The sequence below is a fragment of the Dendrobates tinctorius genome, unplaced genomic scaffold (assembly GCF_039654945.1).
Source record: "Dendrobates tinctorius isolate UK_male_01 unplaced genomic scaffold, ASM3965494v1 ptg000003l, whole genome shotgun sequence".
NCBI lineage: Eukaryota > Metazoa > Chordata > Amphibia > Anura > Dendrobatidae > Dendrobates > Dendrobates tinctorius.
This window is the reverse complement of record NW_027361671.1, coordinates 85113649-85132704: the sequence shown is the minus strand read 5'-3', so window position 1 is coordinate 85132704 and position 19056 is coordinate 85113649. Positions and strand designations below refer to the sequence as shown.

General features: G+C 45.8%; 1 protein-coding gene across 5 annotated transcripts in view; it reads left to right on the top strand.

The window, feature by feature from the left end:
* Window positions 1-19056, top strand: part of LOC141066693 (uncharacterized) — a 169966-nt gene that overhangs the window by 40234 nt on the left and 110676 nt on the right. For 3 of the 5 annotated variants that reach the window (XM_073558001.1, XM_073558026.1, XM_073558009.1), the window contains one exon: window positions 14489-14599. The exons of the other annotated variants lie outside the window; for them this stretch is intronic. In XM_073558001.1, coding sequence (XP_073414102.1) covers window positions 14489-14599 — 111 coding nt within the window. The remainder of the gene's footprint in view (window positions 1-14488; window positions 14600-19056) is intronic. 5 annotated transcript variants of the gene reach the window in all.

Sequence of the window (19056 nt, the reverse complement as noted above, 5' to 3'; positions counted from 1 at the left end):
CGGGAAAGGTCAGAGAGGCCCAACGCCTGTGCACTGCAGTACTTTGCTCTGCCCTCAAGAGGGCAGATTAGTACGCCTGTGCAGGAGCCACGACACGAAGCAAGGAAGATGACGACATCGTATGAAGATGGGTGATTCCCTTTAAAGGTCTTTTTACAGGTCTGTGAGATTCCTGATACGTTATGTATGCACTGCTATTCTGAGGTCTTGCCACAGATTTTCAATGATGTTCAGATCAGGGGAGTGTGAGAGCCATTGTAAAACCTTCAGTTTGCTCCTTTTGAGGATGTTGACGTGATTTTAGAATCATTATCCATTCGTAGAAGCCATCCTCTTTTCAACTTCAGCTTTTTTCAGATGGTGTTATGTTTGCATCAATAATTTGTTGAAATTTACTTGAATCCTTTCTTCCCTCTACCTGTGAAATGTTCCCCGTGCCATTGACAGCAACACAAGCACAAAGCATGATTGATCCACCCCCATGCTTAATGGTTGGCGAGATGTTCTTTTCCTGAAATTCTGTGCCCTTTTTTTCTCCACCCTTTGGTACAGCGGCTCACTCGGCTGCACGCGGAGGTAAACACAGGTACACTGCGGCTTTAAGAACTACCTTGGGTTTATTGTAGGCAGCATATACCCAGGTGTGGTAAAGGAAATACAGCCCACTGGGCAAAACAGGAAAACAAAACAAAATGGTGGCAGAACAAACACAGTCCTTCTGTGAGCGGCTGGCAGAACACACGGTTCAGGTTCACTTAGTCCATGCAGCACTCTCCTGCAGTGCTCCTTCCTCAGGCTGATCACACTGAACACTGAAAGTTCTTTCCTTCAGTCATTTAAGCCCAGACCATGTGACTCCTCAACCACGTGACTGATCACATTACTGTGACCTCACCAAGGTCCTGTCAGCACACAGTGGTGCTAGCTCTGTAGGGAGAGATATGGGGGGGACACTCTCCCACCCGCTCTATGAATGTCCCCCTAAAAATCAGCCCAAAACATAACTTAACCCACGCAACACTTATTGTGCTGGAGGAAATAACACTCTGGATTTTATGACACTGATTACATTACCAGTGACTCTGTCACAGCACATACCTATGATCATTGTGGCCAAATAGTTCTATTTTAACCTCATCAGTCAACATGACTTTTTTTCCAAAATGTATCAGGCTTGTTTAGATGTTCTTTTGCATACTTATGATGATGAATATTATGTTGAGGATGCAGGAGACATTTTCTTCTGATGCCACTTCCTTCTCATCAGCTGACATGTACCCGGAACAGCCGCAGGTGAAATCTCGATTCACCCGCGGCTGTTAACATGTTAAATGCCGCTGTCAATCTCTGCGGCATTTAACATGCATGCGCAGGAAGCGCGTTACCTCCTCCCATCGGCGCCCGTGTCACATGACCGCGGGTCGCCGACAGGTTGGCATGACAACCCGGGGTCAAGAGAAGAACACTGTGTTTGTCATTGCTGGATCGCTATATGGGTCGCCTATTGGTCGGCGCTCATAGCACGTGAGCATTTCTACTACCTAGTGCAGGGCTGCTTCAGCTTCAAGTCTCCCATGGAGACTATTGAAGCAAGTAAAAAGTAAAAAAAAGTTTTTAAAAATATTCAAAATAAAACAATAAAAAAAAATCTAATGTACACATATTTGGCATCACCGCATTCAGGATCGCCCGATCTATCAATATATAAAAAGAATTAATCCAATTGGTAAACAACTTAGCGATAAAAAAATCAAAACACTAGAATTACCTTTTTTTGGTCGCTGCAATAAAATGCAATAACGGGCGATCAAAAAGATCGTATAATGGTATCAATAAAACGTCAGATCGGCACGCAAAAAATAAGCCCTCACCAATCCCCATATCCCGAAAAATGGAGACGCTATGGGTCTCGGAGAATGGCAACTTTTATTTTATTTTTTTTTACAAACTTTGGAATTTTTTTCACCACCTAGATAAAAAAAAAAAACCTAGACCTGTTTGGTGTCTATGAACTCGTAATGACCTGGATAATCAAAATGGCAGGTCAATTTTAGCTTTTAGTGAACGTAGCATAACATCCAAGGAAAAAAAGAAATGTGGGTTTGCACTTTTTTTTGCAATTTCACCCCACTTGGAATTTTTTTCCAGTTTTGTGTTACATGACGTGGTAAAGCCAATGGTGTCGTTCAATAGTACAACTCATCCTGCAAACAACAAGTCCTCACATGGCCATTTTGCCCAAAAAATAAAAAAGTTATGGCTCTGGGAAGAAGGGGAGCAAAAAATGAAAATGAAAAAAACAAAAATACACCTGGTCGATAAGGGGTTGAAGTTCAACTTGCTTAACTGTTCACAATAACTTTAATTTTGACCACATGTGCCCAAACTTTTACATGCCACTGTATCTCTTATACACAGCATTTCCTTAGAACTGTTTTACAGTTCTATGCTATTTTTTGTCCTTCAGTACAAAAAAAATTGTCTCTCAATTACAGTCTAGGAAAAATTGGGAGATATACTTTTAAATAGATCTGACATTGCATTGTATATCAGTCCTGTAATCCAGTCTCATTCCAGGCTGAAATCCTGCAGCTACCTGCATGTTGTCGTACTTACACATACAGCTGCTTCTCACAAAATTAGAATATCATCAAAATGTTAATTTATTTCAGTTCTTCACAACAAAAAGTGAAACTCATATTATATAGTTATTACAGTGTGATCTATTTCAAGGGTTTATTTCTGTTAATGTTGATGATTATGGCTTACAGCCAATGAAAACCCAAAAGTCATTATCTCAGTAAATTAGAATAATTAACAAAAAACACCTGCAGAGGCTTCCTAAGCGTTTAAAAAGGTTCCTTAGACTTCCTGTTCCGGAAGAGTTTCAAGGTTACATGAGGGTCAGGGCTCAGATAGAAAATGGATATAAAATAGGTACAACATGATAAATTTGGGATAATAGGCGGGCGGGAAATTATTTCTTTTTTGGTTTGGATAATGGCGGAAAAAAGAGGAGTCAACAAAGAGGTTGTTATATTGAGAGAGGGTGAGATGAGAAGGGGGGGAAAAAGGGAGGGAAGTTAAAGTTCTTGAGCCCACTGCTATTGTACTAATTAATTTATTACTGACTGAGATGACATTGACTGGCAGTCCATACCTGAGAGGGAGAAGCTTCACACGTCCTCGCAGAAGAAACCATTTTGCAATTAAAAATGGTTAGATTAGTTAACATGGAATATAAAAGGGTTGCGCTCATCACATAAAAGGATGATGATACTTCGTCACCTGAAAAGATTGAAAACAGATATAGCCTTGCTTCAAGAGACACACTTGGATAAAGAAGACTTTTTTAGAATGAAGAAATTATGGATGGGAGAAGTTTATGGTTCTAGCTCGGTAGACAGAAAAGCAGGAGCCCTAATACTTATACATAAAGCATTGGCACACAGAGTTTCATCCGTAGAAATGGACCTGGAGGGTAGGGTAATCCGTTCGAAATTAGAGATAAATAATGAACGTTTTACCCTGTACAATATATAGGCCCCGAACATAAATCGAAAGAAATTTTTTATGTCCTTACAGAACAAAATACTGGCTGATAGTGGTAACAACATAATCATAGGAGGAGATTGTAATGAGGTGCTTAAGGAAAGGGAGCTTAATAAGATTAAATCCAGGAGAAGGGAAGAGATATAGGGGGAAAAAGGTTATTTGGAAGATATGATATCGAATTGGCAGCTGAAAGATGTGTGGAGAACGTCACACCCTATGGATCGGGAATTTTCACATTACTCTCATGCACACAAGACATGGTCGAGAATAGACATTTTGTTTGTGGCAGATAAAATACTACACAAAATGTGTGATAACAATATTGAGGACATGGTGATATCTGATCATAGTCCTATATCTCTAGACTTAGCTGATGCACATCAGAAAGGGACGGACTATCTATGGCGATTTCCAGGAAACATGACAAAAGAGCAAGATTTTGTGAAACGGATGGGGGAATGGTGGACAGAATTTGCATTGTATAATGAGGAGCACAAACTTAACCCTAGACTATATTGGGAAACAGCGAAGGTAGTGATAAGGGGAAACATCATGGCTTACACGCAGAGAATAAAAAAATAACTATAAGAGCAGTACTTAGCAGCAAGCAGTGAAGTTGGGAGCACCTATACAAAATATAAGAACTCACTACTGGATGAGGATAAAGATAAATGGATGCGGGCCAAAAAATATTTTGAAGAATGGGTGGAAAAAAAGAACAATTATATAGAAATCACTGAGAGGTAGAATTAAGTAGGTATGGTGACAGGGAGAATACTGGCTAATTTGACTAGGGCAAGCTATGTGGGTACATCTATAATGGCAATTAGAGATAAAAAAGGACAACGACTGACTAATCCCAAAGATATAAACAGAGTGCTGGGCAAATTCTATGCTAGGTTATACAAGGATGAGGATCATCAAGATGTAGCGGGGGAGACATGGCTGGGTAGAGTTGATATCCCTATGGCCCGATGGAATGGTTCATTTTATAAGGCGCTGAGTGAGAAAATAGTTCCCACGCTTAAAGATTTATATAATCACATTTTGCAAGGGGAAGCTATGTCAGAAGGGATGAATACGGCCTACATAAAGCTTCTCCCGAAGGGAGGGAAGGATTTGGAAGACCCTTCGGGATATAGACCGATATCATTAATAAATCAAGATATTAAACTTCTCTCAAAAATAATGGCAGACAGGCTGGCTAGGATACTGCCTAGATTGATATCAAAGCAACAAACAGGTTTTGTGAAGGGAAGATCAGCCGTTACTAATATAAGGAAAGCCGTGTTATTGCTAGACAAGATTAGAGGGAAGCATTTGGATAAGGGAGAGGATCCAGCTATGGTCACACTGGACGCAGAAAAAGCGTTTGATAATGTGAGGTGGCCATGGTTGGGTCAAATGTTGGATAAAATAAATCTGGTAGGTCCATTTAGACAATTTTTGGCGGTACTATATCAGAATCCCAAAGCAAGGGTATACACGCCGGGGTTTCTCTCCGATGCCTTCGAGCTGAAAAAGGGAACGAGGCAGGGGTGCCCGCTGTCCCCCTTACTGTTTAATTTGGCGATAGAACCTATGTCGAGATATTTAAGTGATTGCAGTTCCTACAAAGGGATAAAGGTGGGAAATGAGACAGTCAAAAATGCCCTATTTGCAGATGACATAATTCTGTTCATGAACAACCCAGAGGAAGATCTCCCTATGTTGCTGCTTGAAATTGAAAAGTTTGAAAAATTCTCTGGCTTTCGTTTAAATAAGTCTAAATGTGAGATCCTGTCCATGAGGAGTGAGGTAAAACGTGGCCAGGAGAGTAATATAATGGGTATCCCAAAGCGACAACATCTATAAAGTACTTGGGAATTTATTTGGGGAGAACGCCGAAACAGATTTATGATCTCAATTATAAGCCTATCATAGACAAAATAGAGAAGGAGTTGGAGAGGTGGGGAAATCTACCCCTCTCGCTGCTGGGTCGCTGCCACCTAATCAAGATGACAAGCTTTGCAAGATTACTGTACCCAATGCAAACTATCCCAATGTAATCGTCACGCAGATGTTCTCAGATTAAACAGGGCCTTCTCTAAATTCATCTGGAGGGGTAAAAGAGCGAGATTGGCTATAAGAACTCTAATGCACACAAAGGAGGGAGGGGGAGTGGGATTGCCAAATATTAGGGGATATAATTTATCGTGTTTAATGAGGAATATAATAGACTGGATTAAAAAAAACGGGGCGATATACTGACTACAAATTGGAAACGGAATTTTGTGGTTTGTGGGACCTGATGGTGCTGCTACATACGCCGCTGTCACACATACCGCCAAACATTAAATATTCGGTAATATGTAAAGATACCATTGCCACATGGAAGGCAGTAAGAAAAAAGCTAAAAATGTCGTGGAGAGTGTCAAAACACCTGAATCCTTGGGCATTTCCTGCCTTTAGATTAGGAAGAGAAAATAAATTATACACAGTGGTTGGGGAAAGGTATACAGACGTTGGGGGACTTACTACATCTACAAGAAGGCCGCTGGTTGACGGGATTGGAAGTGATAGACAAATCTGAGCTGCCGAGATTTCATTTGATGTTATATATAGTCAATTAAAGCATTATGTATTAGACCTCCTTCAGGATGTGAGGAAGGAAATCGATTCAGAAATATGGGAGGACTTGGTTACCAAAGACATTGGAGAAATATCTATCACCTCAATATATGGGATGATCAGGGACATATTAAGCCCTTCAGGGAAGGGCAAAATATTTCACAAATGGGAAAAACATATACATGATGAAGAACTTGAGCATAAGATTCTGCGGGGCTGGGAATTGGTAAGAAAGCATATCATCAATGAACAATGGAGAAATAGTCCAGAATAATGCATAAAACAATATGTGGCTTCAATATACCTCCGACTCTGCAGAATCCTGATAGGCAGACAAGTTGCCCAAAATGTACAATGCCCAAAACAGACACAGAACATGGATTGTGGTCCTGTCCCAGGACACAAGAACTCTGGTTAAAAGTCCAGGATATGTATCTGAAGATATGTGGGATATGGGTAGAAGTAGATCCATTGTGTTGGTTGTTTCACTTTACGACGGGTAAAACGAGGGGGACGGCTACATGACTTGTTTCACATCATTGCAATGGTGACAAAACGTCTAATTCTGCAACACTGGCTAGCTAAAACACTCCCAGGGATAAAAGAGATCAAGGAAGGTTTAACATCGGTCTTATTTTTGGAAAAAAGAGAAACAGAAAGAAATAAAGATAAAATGGTGAAATTTTTTTCTTTATCGCCTTATTGGGGGACACAGAATACCATGGGTGTATGCTGCTGCTGCTAGGAGGCTGACACTATGCAAAAACAAGAAAATTAGCTCCTCCCCGGCAGTATACACCCACCGACAGGCACCAAGCACCTCAGTTTGTGCTTAGTGTCTGTAGGAGGCGGACCGGGATCTCCCCAGATCCGCAGTTATTAATCCAATTTTTCCTTTCAGGGTTTAGTTTGAACTTTTTAATCCTTTCTTCTTTTATCTTTTAGGTTTTTTCCGTTGGGAAACAGGGTATACTTATCACCCTGATTTCCTATATCATGCGGCTGAGCGAGCAGTGTGGTGTCACCCACATCGCAACTCTCAGTACCGCAGGCAGGACTTTTCCCTATCACCTTCCGGTGATAAGGGTTGTGGACAGGTGGCTGGTCCTTGCCGAATCCCCCTCCTCACCCCTCTCTCGGGACAGGGCTGAGAGGAAGACGGCGATCGCAGGTGGTTCAAGCCGTCTTCTGCAGGATGCGGGTACAGAGGACTCCCTTCCCCCCAGCGGCCTGCCGTTTCCCCGTGGGCCCCTGTGGTCATCCTCTTCAGGGACGTCAGGTAAGTGCCTGTACGTTCCCTCCGGCCCCGCATAGGCTTCAGTGCATGGGAGAAGTTGGACCTTGGGATTACATGTCCACAGTTTTTGAATCTCCCGCCCTTTCTGCCTGCCGCGCGCTCACACAGCTGTTTGCGTCCCTTCCCTCCCCCTTTTCTAGTCAGGGAGACTCTGGGGATCCCTTCACTCACCGCAGCAGCGTCGCAAGCAGGGGACCGCTGTCATATTGCTTCCTGAGCGCGGTATGTCGGGGTAGGCATGGGGCTGCGGCGCCGTCACTTTTACTTTCACTTTCCCCTCAGCGAGGGGAATTTCTCTGCTCCCTCCTCCCTTCCTGAGCGCGCTCTTTTCAGCGCGCCTTTTCTAGCCCATCACAGGGCTTCTTTCTCTTTGAGATGCCAGCCTCCCCTTTCTGCCATGCCCTCTCCGTCGCCGTTAGCCAATCACGGCGCAGCCGCTAAGCTCCGCCCCCATCTTCCAGCACAAGGATTTCCTGGGTTTTCACTACCTTCCTGCGCTGCTTGGGGGACACTTCGGCGTTTCTTCTGCTGCTCGCACAGAATCTCGGTAGGCTCGGCTCTGGGACAGGGATTAGCTCTCCTCGGCAGTTATTCCCTAATTTCTGCGGCCATTCACTTATGCCCAACCCTTCAGGGGATCTCTGCTTCAGGCCCACCGCTACCTATTACGCCTGTGCGCGCTGTAAAAAGAAGTGGGCATCGGGTCAGTCGTCCCCATTCTGCCCCCCCTGCAGTCCTTCCATTATGTCAGCATCTCAGGAACGCACAGAGTCCCGGGCGGAGGGCGCTCTTCCCTCCTCTCTCCCCCCGGAGTGGGCCATTACAATGTCACAGTCTGTTTCTGACTTGACAAAAGTATCACAGTCGCTGGTCCAGGTCTTAGAACGATTACCTCAGCTATCCTCAGCCACCTCTGCCCCGACCACCTCTCGGGGTGAGTCGTCCGCACCTGACCACGACCTTCAGAGAGACAGACAGGGAAGGACTTCTAGGAAGCGGGCTCTGTCTACTTCGTCTTCGAGCTCGCAGGGCCCTTCCGCTCCCAGGCCTCCTTCTCCTTCCTCGGATGACAGCCTTTAGTCAGGCGATGATTCTCATTCGGAAGCTAGCTCAGAGGGGAACAGCGTTTCTAAAACGCGGGACATGGTCGATAGTCTTATTACAGCTATCTTCCAAACACTAAAACTTAAACAGGATGAGGCTCCGGTTCAGGAAAGCTCGGTTCTCTTTAGACGAGCCAGACCTCCGTTCCGAACCTTTCCCAATCACAACGATTTCGATACTACCTTATCCAAACACTGGGAGCGCCCTGAGCAACGCTTCTCAGGCCGCAAGTATTTGGACGTTCTGTACCCCTTTGACGCAGAACTGCTCTCAAAGTGGTCCAAGGCTCCAGAGGTAGATCCTCCAGTATCCCGGATAGCCTCTAAAACGGTGCTCTCTCTGCCAGACGGGGCATCGCTCAAAGATCCTACTGACAGGCAGATTGAATCTCTGGCTAGGTCTATCTTTGAGGCATCTGGCGCCTCTCTCTGCCCTATTTTCGCATCCGCCTGGGTGGCGAAGGTCATTTCCGCTTGGGCAAAAATTCTTCGCAGAGGCATCTTAGCGTCAGCTCCTCGAGACGAATTGGCAGATCTTGCAGATCAGATTAACCAGGCGGGAAAATACCTTTTGGCCGCCTCCTTGGACGCGGCCGGCTGCGTAGCAAGGGCTAACAGCAACATAGTAGCTGTACGCCGAGTCCTTTGGCTAAAGTCATGGAATGTGGACACTACTTCGAAAAAGTCGCTTACCAATCTGCCATTCCATGGCTCTAGGCTCTTTGGAGCAAAGCTGGATCAGATAATTTCCGATGCCACTGGAGGTAAAAGTACTTCGCTTCCCCAGTCTCGACCAAAACGTCCCTTCAACAAAAGGGGGTTGCGACCATTCAGGCCCTTTCGTCCCTTCTCTGCCACGGAGAGAGCCACTCAACAGGATCGGCCGCCTGCCACCAGGGAGCGGGATCAGAGGAAACCTTCCTACAAACCCACTCCTCGCTGGAGATCTAGAGGACAATATTCCAGATCTGCAGGAGCCAATTCCGGCAGATTTTCGTCTAAGTGACGGGTCACCCCCACCTGGAATTTCTTACAGGGTGGGCGGCAGACTTTCCATTTTCGCGGATGCTTTGCTGTCCGCTTGGGTCAGAGAACTCGTCGCATCCGGTTACAAAATCGAATTTGCTTCACTCCCGAACAGACGGTTTTTCCGGTCTTGGCCTCCGCGACAGCGGGCCCAGGTTCCGGGTTTTCTGCAGGCCATTTCCTCCCTTCTTTCCGCCGGAGTCTTTGTTCCCGTTCCCTCAGACGAACGGTTTTCCGGGTTCTACTCCAATCTCTTTGTAGTCCCGAAGAAAGACGGCTCTCTTCGTCCAATTCTGGACCTCAAATTGCTCAATCGCCACGTGAAGATTCTTCATTTCAGGATGGAGTCTCTTCGGTCGGTGATTGCTTCCATGGAGCCCAGGGAATTTCTCTGCTCGGTGGACATTCGGGATGCCTATCTGCACATTCCAATATGTGTGCAACATCAGAAGTATCTTCGATTTGCGTTTCAGGGAGACCACTTTCAGTTCACAGCTCTCCCTTTCGGCCTAGCTTCAGCGCCCCGGGTTTTCACGAAGGTGATGGCGACCGTCATGGCCATCCTTCGCTCCAGAGGGATCCTCATCATCCCTTATCTAGACGATCTTTTGATCAAGGGTTCGTCTCGCCAGGACTGTCTCCGGAGCCTTCAGATAACCCTGGACACTCTCAGCCGCCTAGGTTGGCTGGTCAACAAGGAGAAGTCCATTCTGATCCCCACCCAGCGTCTGACCTTTCTGGGTATGGAATTCGACACGGAGCTAGCCCGTGTTTTTCTTCCAAAGGAAAAATTTACAACTCTGTCCAAGGGCATCAGAACTCTCAAGAGGCCTGCTCCCATTCCCATTCGGTTCTGCATGAAGGTCCTGGGGAAGATGGTGGCCTCCATGGAAGCAGTGCCCTTTGCGCAGTTTCACCTTCGCCCCCTCCAGCTGTTTCTGCTTTCAGCCTGGGACAAGACCACGAGGTCCTTGGACCGTCCTATTCGGCTTCCTCTCAGAGTGAGGCAGTCTCTCACTTGGTGGCTACGGCCAGCGTCAGTTCTCCAAGGGAGGTCCTTCCTTCCGCCTCAGTGGCGAATCATCACCACCGATGCGAGCCTTCTAGGATGGGGAGCCGTGTTCCATCAGAAAGCGGCCCAAGGCCGCTGGAAGCCACAGGAGTCTCTCCTTCCAATCAATCTTTTGGAGATCAGGGCAATTTTCCTGGCCCTTCTTCATTGGCAGCCCCTCCTCTCCGGCAAGCCGGTCCGTATTCAGTCGGACAACGCCACGGCCGTGGCGTACATAAACCATCAGGGGGGCACGCGCAGCAAACAAGTAATGTCAGAAGTGGCCAAGTTACTACGCTGGGCAGAACGTTACGTTCCGAGAATCTCCGCCGTCCATATTCCAGGGGTGGAAAATTGGGCAGCCGACTTTCTGAGTCGCCAGGGCCTAGCGTCCGGCAAATGGTCCCTGCACCCCGCGGTTTTCTCTCAGATATGCGACCGTTGGGGCACCCCGGATGTCGATCTCATGGCATCTCGGATGAACCACAAGGTGCCGCAGTTCGTAGCCAGGTCCAGGGACCCTCTAGCCGTCGCATGCGACGCACTGGTGACTCCGTGGTCCCAGTTTCAACTTCCGTATCTGTTCCCGCCTCTGGCATTGATCCCTCGGGTGGTCAAAAAGATAAAATCGGAAGGCGTACCAGTGATTCTAGTCGCTCCAGATTGGCCAAGACGGCCTTGGTACGCGGAACTGGTCAACATGCTCGCGGACGTTCCCTGGAGGCTTCCGGACCGTCCAGACCTTCTCTCGCAAGGCCCCCTTTACCACGAGAATTCTCAGTCTCTGAATTTGACGGCATGGCCATTGAGACCGCAATTCTGAAGGAATCAGGTCTGTCCAGTCAGGTTATTCAAACTATGATCAGAGCCAGGAAACCAGCCTCTTCCCGCATTTACTATAGGTACTGGAAGGCTTTTTTCCGTTGGTGCGATGATAAAAGAGTCTTCCCAATGTCTTTTTCTATCCCGTCTATCCTGGGGTTTCTTCAGGCTGGGTTAGACGCGGGTCTGTCCCTCAGTACGCTCAAGGGCCAGGTTTCCGCTCTCTCTATCCTCTTCCAAAGAGAGCTAGCTTCTCTACCACAGGTCAAGACCTTTCTACAAGGGGTTTCCCACGTGGCTCCTCCTCATCGTTCGCCAATAGACCCGTGGGATCTCAACCTCGTCCTTAGCGCGCTCCAGAAGGCACCGTTCGAGCCTCTCCAGGACATTCCTTTGTCCCTTCTCTCTTGGAAGGTCACCTTTTTGATCGCCATTTCATCCATCAGAAGAGTTTCTGAATTGGCGGCCTTGTCATGTCGTTCCCCTTACCTCATTCTCCATCAGGACAAAGCCGTCCTCAGGCCCGTTCCTTCTTTTCTTCCAAAGGTGGTTTCCGCTTTCCATATCAATGAGGATATCGTCCTTCCTTCTTTTTGTCCGGCTCCATCTCATCCTCTTGAGAAGTCTCTCCACAAACTGGACCTAGTTAGAGCCCTGCGTGTCTATCTTGCCAGGACCTCTTCCTTTCGTCTGTCCGATTCCTTGCTGATCATTTCTGAAGGTCGCCAGAAGGGCCTTCCGGCTTCCAAATCCACAATCGCTCGCTGGATTCGTTCTACCATTCTGGAAGCGTATCGTCTTCAGGAAAAGCGGCCCCCTCCGGGAGTAAGAGCTCATTCCACCCGGGCTGTGGCGGCTTCGTGGGCTGCTCGTCACCAGGCCTCGGCCATGCAAATTTGCAAGGCTGCAACCTGGTCATCTTTGCACACCTTCACGAGGTTCTACAGGGTTCATACCCAGGCTTCGTCTGATGCTGTGGTTGGTAGGAAGGTTCTGCAGGCGGCGGTGGCTCACCGGCCGACCTGAGCCTTTCGGTTACTTTCGTTCCTTTTTGCTGTTCCCACCCTTGGGACTGCTTTGGGACGTCCCATGGTATTCTGTGTCCCCCAATAAGGCGATAAAGAAAGATGGATTTTTGGTTCTTACCGTAAAATCTCTTTCTTGGAGCCTTCATTGGGGGACACAGCACCCTCCCTGTTTCAGTTGTACCGTGTTGGGTCTTAGAGTCCCTTGTTGGGTTGGTACATATGGTTCGAGTTTTTCTCGTTGCTTCTCCTACTGCTTTTTCACCAACTGAGGGCTAGAAAAGGCGCGCTGAAAAGAGCGCGCTCAGGAAGGGAGGAGGGAGCAGAGAAATTCCCCTCGCTGAGGGGAAAGTGAAAGTAAAAGTGACGGCGCCGCAGCCCCATGCCTACCCCGACATACCGCGCTCAGGAAGCAATATGACAGCGGTCCCCTGCTTGCGACGCTGCTGCGGTGAGTGAAGGGATCCCCAGAGTCTCCCTGACTAGAAAAGGGGGAGGGAAGGGACGCAAACAGCTGTGTGAGCGCGCGGCAGGCAGAAAGGGCGGGAGATTCAAAAACTGTGGACATGTAATCCCAAGGTCCAACTTCTCCCATGCACTGAAGCCTATGCGGGGCCGGAGGGAACGTACAGGCACTTACCTGACGTCCCTGAAGAGGATGACCACAGGGGCCCACGGGGAAACGGCAGGCCGCTGGGGGGAAGGGAGTCCTCTGTACCCGCATCCTGCAGAAGACGGCTTGAACCACCTGCGATCGCCGTCTTCCTCTCAGCCCTGTCCCGAGAGAGGGGTGAGGAGGGGGATTCGGCAAGGACCAGCCACCTGTCCACAACCCTTATCACCGGAAGGTGATAGGGAAAAGTCCTGCCTGCGGTACTGAGAGTTGCGATGTGGGTGACACCACACTGCTCGCTCAGCCGCATGATATAGGAAATCAGGGTGATAAGTATACCCTGTTTCCCAACGGAAAAAACCTAAAAGATAAAAGAAGAAAGGATTAAAAAGTTCAAACTAAACCCTGAAAGGAAAAATTGGATTAATAACTGCGGATCTGGGGAGATCCCGGTCCGCCTCCTACAGACACTAAGCACAAACTGAGGTGCTTGGTGCCTGTCGGTGGGTGTATACTGCCGGGGAGGAGCTAATTTTCTTGTTTTTGCATAGTGTCAGCCTCCTAGCAGCAGCAGCATACACCCATGGTATTCTGTGTCCCCCAATGAAGGCTCCAAGAAAGAGATTTTACGGTAAGAACCAAAAATCCATCTTTTTTAAAAATGGAGAGTGTTTATAGAAACGTCACTGACCACCAGAGAAAATCAAGACTTGATGAGCGCCTTTGTGGATTCGGATTGGTATCTATTAGAGGATTTGAGTGGTAATCTGGGTAAACTGAAATGTGTTATATGAGGCTATATGGACGATAAGGTGGAGCTGGAGATAAGGTGTCTGATTTCAGTCAATGTAATCTTTGAAAATGTGGACGTAAAGGGGTATGATAATTTTATATTTGTTAAGTTTATTTTTGCTTCTATTCAGGCTTAGGTGATAAGCATGTTTAAATATGTTCTTTGTAACAATTCAATGCAACGTTTATAACTTGTAATATGCAACTTCATTACAAAATCAATAAAAATGATGTTTAAAAAAAAAATGGTTCCTTAGTCTGTTTCAGTAGGCTCCACAATCATGGGGAAGACTGCTGACTTGACAGATGTCCAGAAGGCAGTCATTGACACACTCCACTTAAGTGTGAGAAGCACCTGTATGTAGCATGCTGCAGATGGATGGTAATATATGCTGGGTATTCCACTCCAACATGCCTACATTTTGTTGACTGGTATATATTACCCAAAATATTGATGGATAGTCAACCAAATGAATAAAAACTTCATGGCCACCTCCATAGCTTATCACACTGGTTACCAAGCCTATGTTAAGGTAATGTATTACTAATTTCAGAAAAGAGAGTTGTAATAACTGTGACTTTTTTTACCTTAAGGTGTTCCTTTGATGAGTTTTGATACCGTAACTGTTGACAGTGATTTGGACTCTGTGACGACAGAAAGAGTAAGGGATCACATCCGCAAAGCTATGAACAACGGCAATGGAGGTGCGAGGTTACATTGTTTTACAATATAAATTGGCTATTGCCAGCATTCAAATTTCTTTTAAACAGGGGTTCTACTAGAGTGGCTGCAGGGAATGCAGTCGCACCCAGTCCTTGTGGGGTCCAAAAGGTCCCTTGGCCCATATGAGCAAACCAGTACTATGAGACTCTCTGTGGGAGATTTTGCATTGTGGAGAATGAGCTTCAAGTTATGCCTTGCTTTCTACCAGTCATCGAAAAAGGGCACAGCACTGAGCAGTCATTGATGTTCTCCAATCATGCCCACTATTTAGTTGATTGATGTCCCGCTCAACATTATTCACAGACTAAATGGGATGTTAACCCCTTTCTGACATATGAAGGTACTATCCTGTCCAGGTGACCCGGGCCCATATGACCATGGATGGGATAGTAAGTCATCGCGATCAGATGCGCTCACGGGGGGAGCGCAGCTGATCGCGGCCGGGTGTCAGCTGATTATCACACCTGACACCCAGCACTAAGTGCCAGGAGTGGTCAGGGACCCCTCCCGGCACATTAACCCCTCGGCACACAGCGATCAAAATGATCGCAGTGTTCCGGTGGTATGGGGAAGCATCGCGCAGGGAGGTGGCTCCCTGCGTGCTTCCCTGAGACCCTCAGAACTACGTGATGTGATCGCATTGTTCCGAGAACCTCCTCCCTGCAGGCCCCCGAATCCAAGATGGCCGCAGGGTCCTGCAGGGAGGTGGCTTGTCTCCTACACTGCCTGTCAGATCGCTGATCTGACACAGTGCTGTGCAAAGTGTCAGATCAGCGATCTGACACTATATAGTGATGTCCCACCCTGGGACAAAGTAAAAAAGTAAAAAAAAAATTAACATGTGTAAAAATAATTTTTTAGAAATTCCTAAATAAAGGAAAAAAAATATTCCCCAATAAATTCATTTCTTTATGTAAATAAAAAAAAAACAATAAAAGTACACATTTGGTATTGCCGTGTCCGTATCGACCCACCCTATAAGACTATCCTACTAGTGAACACCTTGAAAAAAAAAAACAAGACAAAAACTAATGCTTTATCATCATACCGCTGAACAAAAAGTGGAATAACGCGATCAAAAAGACAGATATAAATAAACATGGCACCGCTGAAAACGACATCTTGTCCCGCAAAAAACGAGCCGCCATACAGCGTCATCAGCAAAAAAATAAAAAAGATATAGCTCGCAGAGTAAAATGATGCAAAAATAATTATTTTTTATATAAAATTGTTTTTATTGTATAAAAGCGCCAAAACATAAAAAAATGAAATAAATGAGGTATCACTGTAATCGTACTAACCCGAAGAATAAAACTGCTTTATCAATTTTACCACACACGGAACAGTATAAAAATGTCATGTGCCCGAAAATGGTACCATTATAAAACGTCAACTCGTTCTGCAAAAAATAAGACCTCACATGACTCGGTGGGCCAATATGGAAAAATTATAGCTCTCAAAATGTGGTGATGCAAAAACTATTTTTTGCAATCAAATGCGTCTTTTAGCGTGTGACATCTGCCAAACATAAAAACCCGCCACAAATAGTAAATCAAACCCCCTTTATCACCCCCTTAGTTAGGGAAAAATAATAAAATTAAAAAATATGTAATTATTTCCATTTTCCTGTTAGGGTTAGGGGTGTGTTAGGGTTGGAGTTAGAATTGGGGGGGTTTCCACTGTTTGGGCACATCAGGAGCTCTCCAAACGTGACATGGCGTCTGATCTCAATTCCAGCCAATTCTGCGTTGAAAAAGTCAAACGGCGCTCCTTCCCTTCTGAGCTCTGCCATGCGCCCAATCAGTGGTTTACCCCAACATATGGGGTATCAGCGTACTCAGGACAAATTTCACAACAATGTTTGGGGTCCCATTTCTCCTGTTACCCTTGGGAAAGTAAAAAAAATTGGACCTGAACTGATTTTTTTTGTGAAAAAAAGTTAAATGTTCATTTTTTTTTAAACATTCCAAAAACTTTTTTGTTGCCTCAGGAGGAAATTGAAATGCCTCCCCCCTCCCCATGCCTTAGTCACTCCCCCTTGATAGAAAGAAAAAAAAATAATACTTCTTAAAATATAATTATCCATGATTTGTGCAGTAATCATCTCCAGGGTCCATTGTAGCTTTTCTGCTTCCTGAGGCAAAAATTGAAATGTCACAATTTCCATAATTGTTTATTTGAGTTTTGCTCTTAAGATATTCATTCATTATTATTTAGTTCCCTTATGGAACTTAACCTATTATCATCTGATTGCTTGCACTATATACTGCAATACCATGGTATTGCAGTATATAGAACAAATCACTGTTTCCATCAGTATATGAACACATGCCCAGAATCACCATCAGCCCATGAATACATCACCGGCACAAACATCAGTACAAGAATATGTGCTCAGAACCACCGTTAGCCCATGAATGCATCACCAGCACCAAGATCAGTACATGAATACATAACAGCACCAAGCTTAGTACAGTGATCAATTGCAATTTCAGGTCAGTATATCCTCAACAATGATATGGGGATGCTGAAAGTTTATTTATTATTCTTTGCTTATATAGCGCTATCTTATTCGACAGCACTTTACATACATTATCATCACTGTCCCCAATGGGGAAAAAAGTTAATTTAATTCAGTTTTTCAATACAAAAAGTGAAACTCATGTATTATATTGACTCATTACAAACAGAGTGATCTATTGCAAGTGTTTATTTCTGTGTATATTGATGATTATGGCTTACAGCCAATGAAAACCCAAAAGTCATGATCTCAGTAAATTAGAATAATTAACAAAAAATACCTTCAAAGATTCCCTAAGCGTTTAAAAGGGTCCCTAAAGGGGGCTTTACACATAGCGATATCGCTAGCAATATCGCTAAAACGTCACTGATTTTGTGACGTTATAGCGATATTGCTAGCGATATCGTTATGTGTGATACTTATCTCCGACCGGGGGAGCCGATCGCGCGAGATCGGGCGGCTCCATTTCTCGTCGTCTGCTTCCTACTGAGGCTTCCTGCTGTGACGACGAGCGACGCTGGACGTGGGCGGGAGGACGTCAGGATCGCTGTGTGTGAAAGGTGAGTATCATGCGTTGCGTCGCTGCTGCATCGCTGTGAGACCTTTCTGTGTGAAAGCTCACTAGCGATCATTTAGCGATGCACCAGCGATCCTGACCGGGTCGTATCGCTGGTCGGATCGCTGGTGCATCGCTAAATGTAAAAGGGCTTTTAATCTGCTTCAGTAGGCTCCACAATCATGGAGAAGATTGCTTACCTTGACAGATGTCCAGAAGGTAGTCATTGACAGACTCCACAAGGAGGGTAAGCCACAAAAGGTCATTGCTAAAGAAGCTAGCTGTTCAGAGTGCTCTATCCAAGCATATTAATGGAAAGTTGGGTGGAAGGATAAAGTGTGTTACAAATAGGTGCACAAGCATCCGGGATAACTGCAGCCTTGAAAGGATTGTTAAGAAAAGGCCATTCAAAAATTTGGGGGGAGATTCACAAGGAGTGGACTGCTGCTGGAGTCATTTCAAGAGCCATCACATACAGATGTATCCAGGACATAGGCAACAAGTGTCCCGTTCCTTGTGTCAAACCACTCATGACCAACAGACAACTCCAGGAGCGTCTTACCTGGGCCAAGGAGGAAAAGAACTGGACTGTGGCTCAGTAGTCCAATGTGTTTTCAGAGCCATGTCATCTGCTGGTGTAGGTCCACTGTGTTTTACCAAGACCAAAGTCAGCACAGCTGTCTACCAGGATATTTTAGAGCACCTCATGCTCCCTCTGCCGACAAGCTTTTTGAAGGTGGAAATTCCATTCTCCAGCAGGACTTGGCACACTGCCGAAAACACCAATACCTGGTTTAAAAACAACAGTGTCACTGTGCTTGATTGGCCAGCAAATTCACCTGACCTTAACCCCATAGAGTCTATGGGGTATGGTCAAGAGGAACATGAGACACCAAACCCAACAATGCAGACGAGCTGAAGGCTGCTATCAAAGCAACCTGGGCTTCCATAACACCTCAGCAGTGCCACAGGCTGATCGCCTACATGCCACGCCGCAGTGATGCAGTAATTAATGCAAAAGGAACCCCAACCAAGTATTGAGTGCATTTACTGAACATACATTTCAGTAGGCCAACATTTCGGATTTTAAAATAATTTTTCAAGCTGGTGTTATAAAGTATTCTAATTTACTGAGATAATGACTTTTAGGTTTTCATTGGCTGTAAGCTGTCAGGAACACCGCACTGAACTTGCTCACTGAGCAAGTGCGCGTGTCCTGAGTAAAGCGAACAGTGCTCAAAGATACCTGTGGAGCGGGCAGCAGCCGAGTAGATGCGTATTTCAGAGCCGCAGGACCTGAAGCACGTGACTGCTAGGGGCCTGGCCTAAACTCCACAGAGCTAGGAGCTGCAAGATAACTG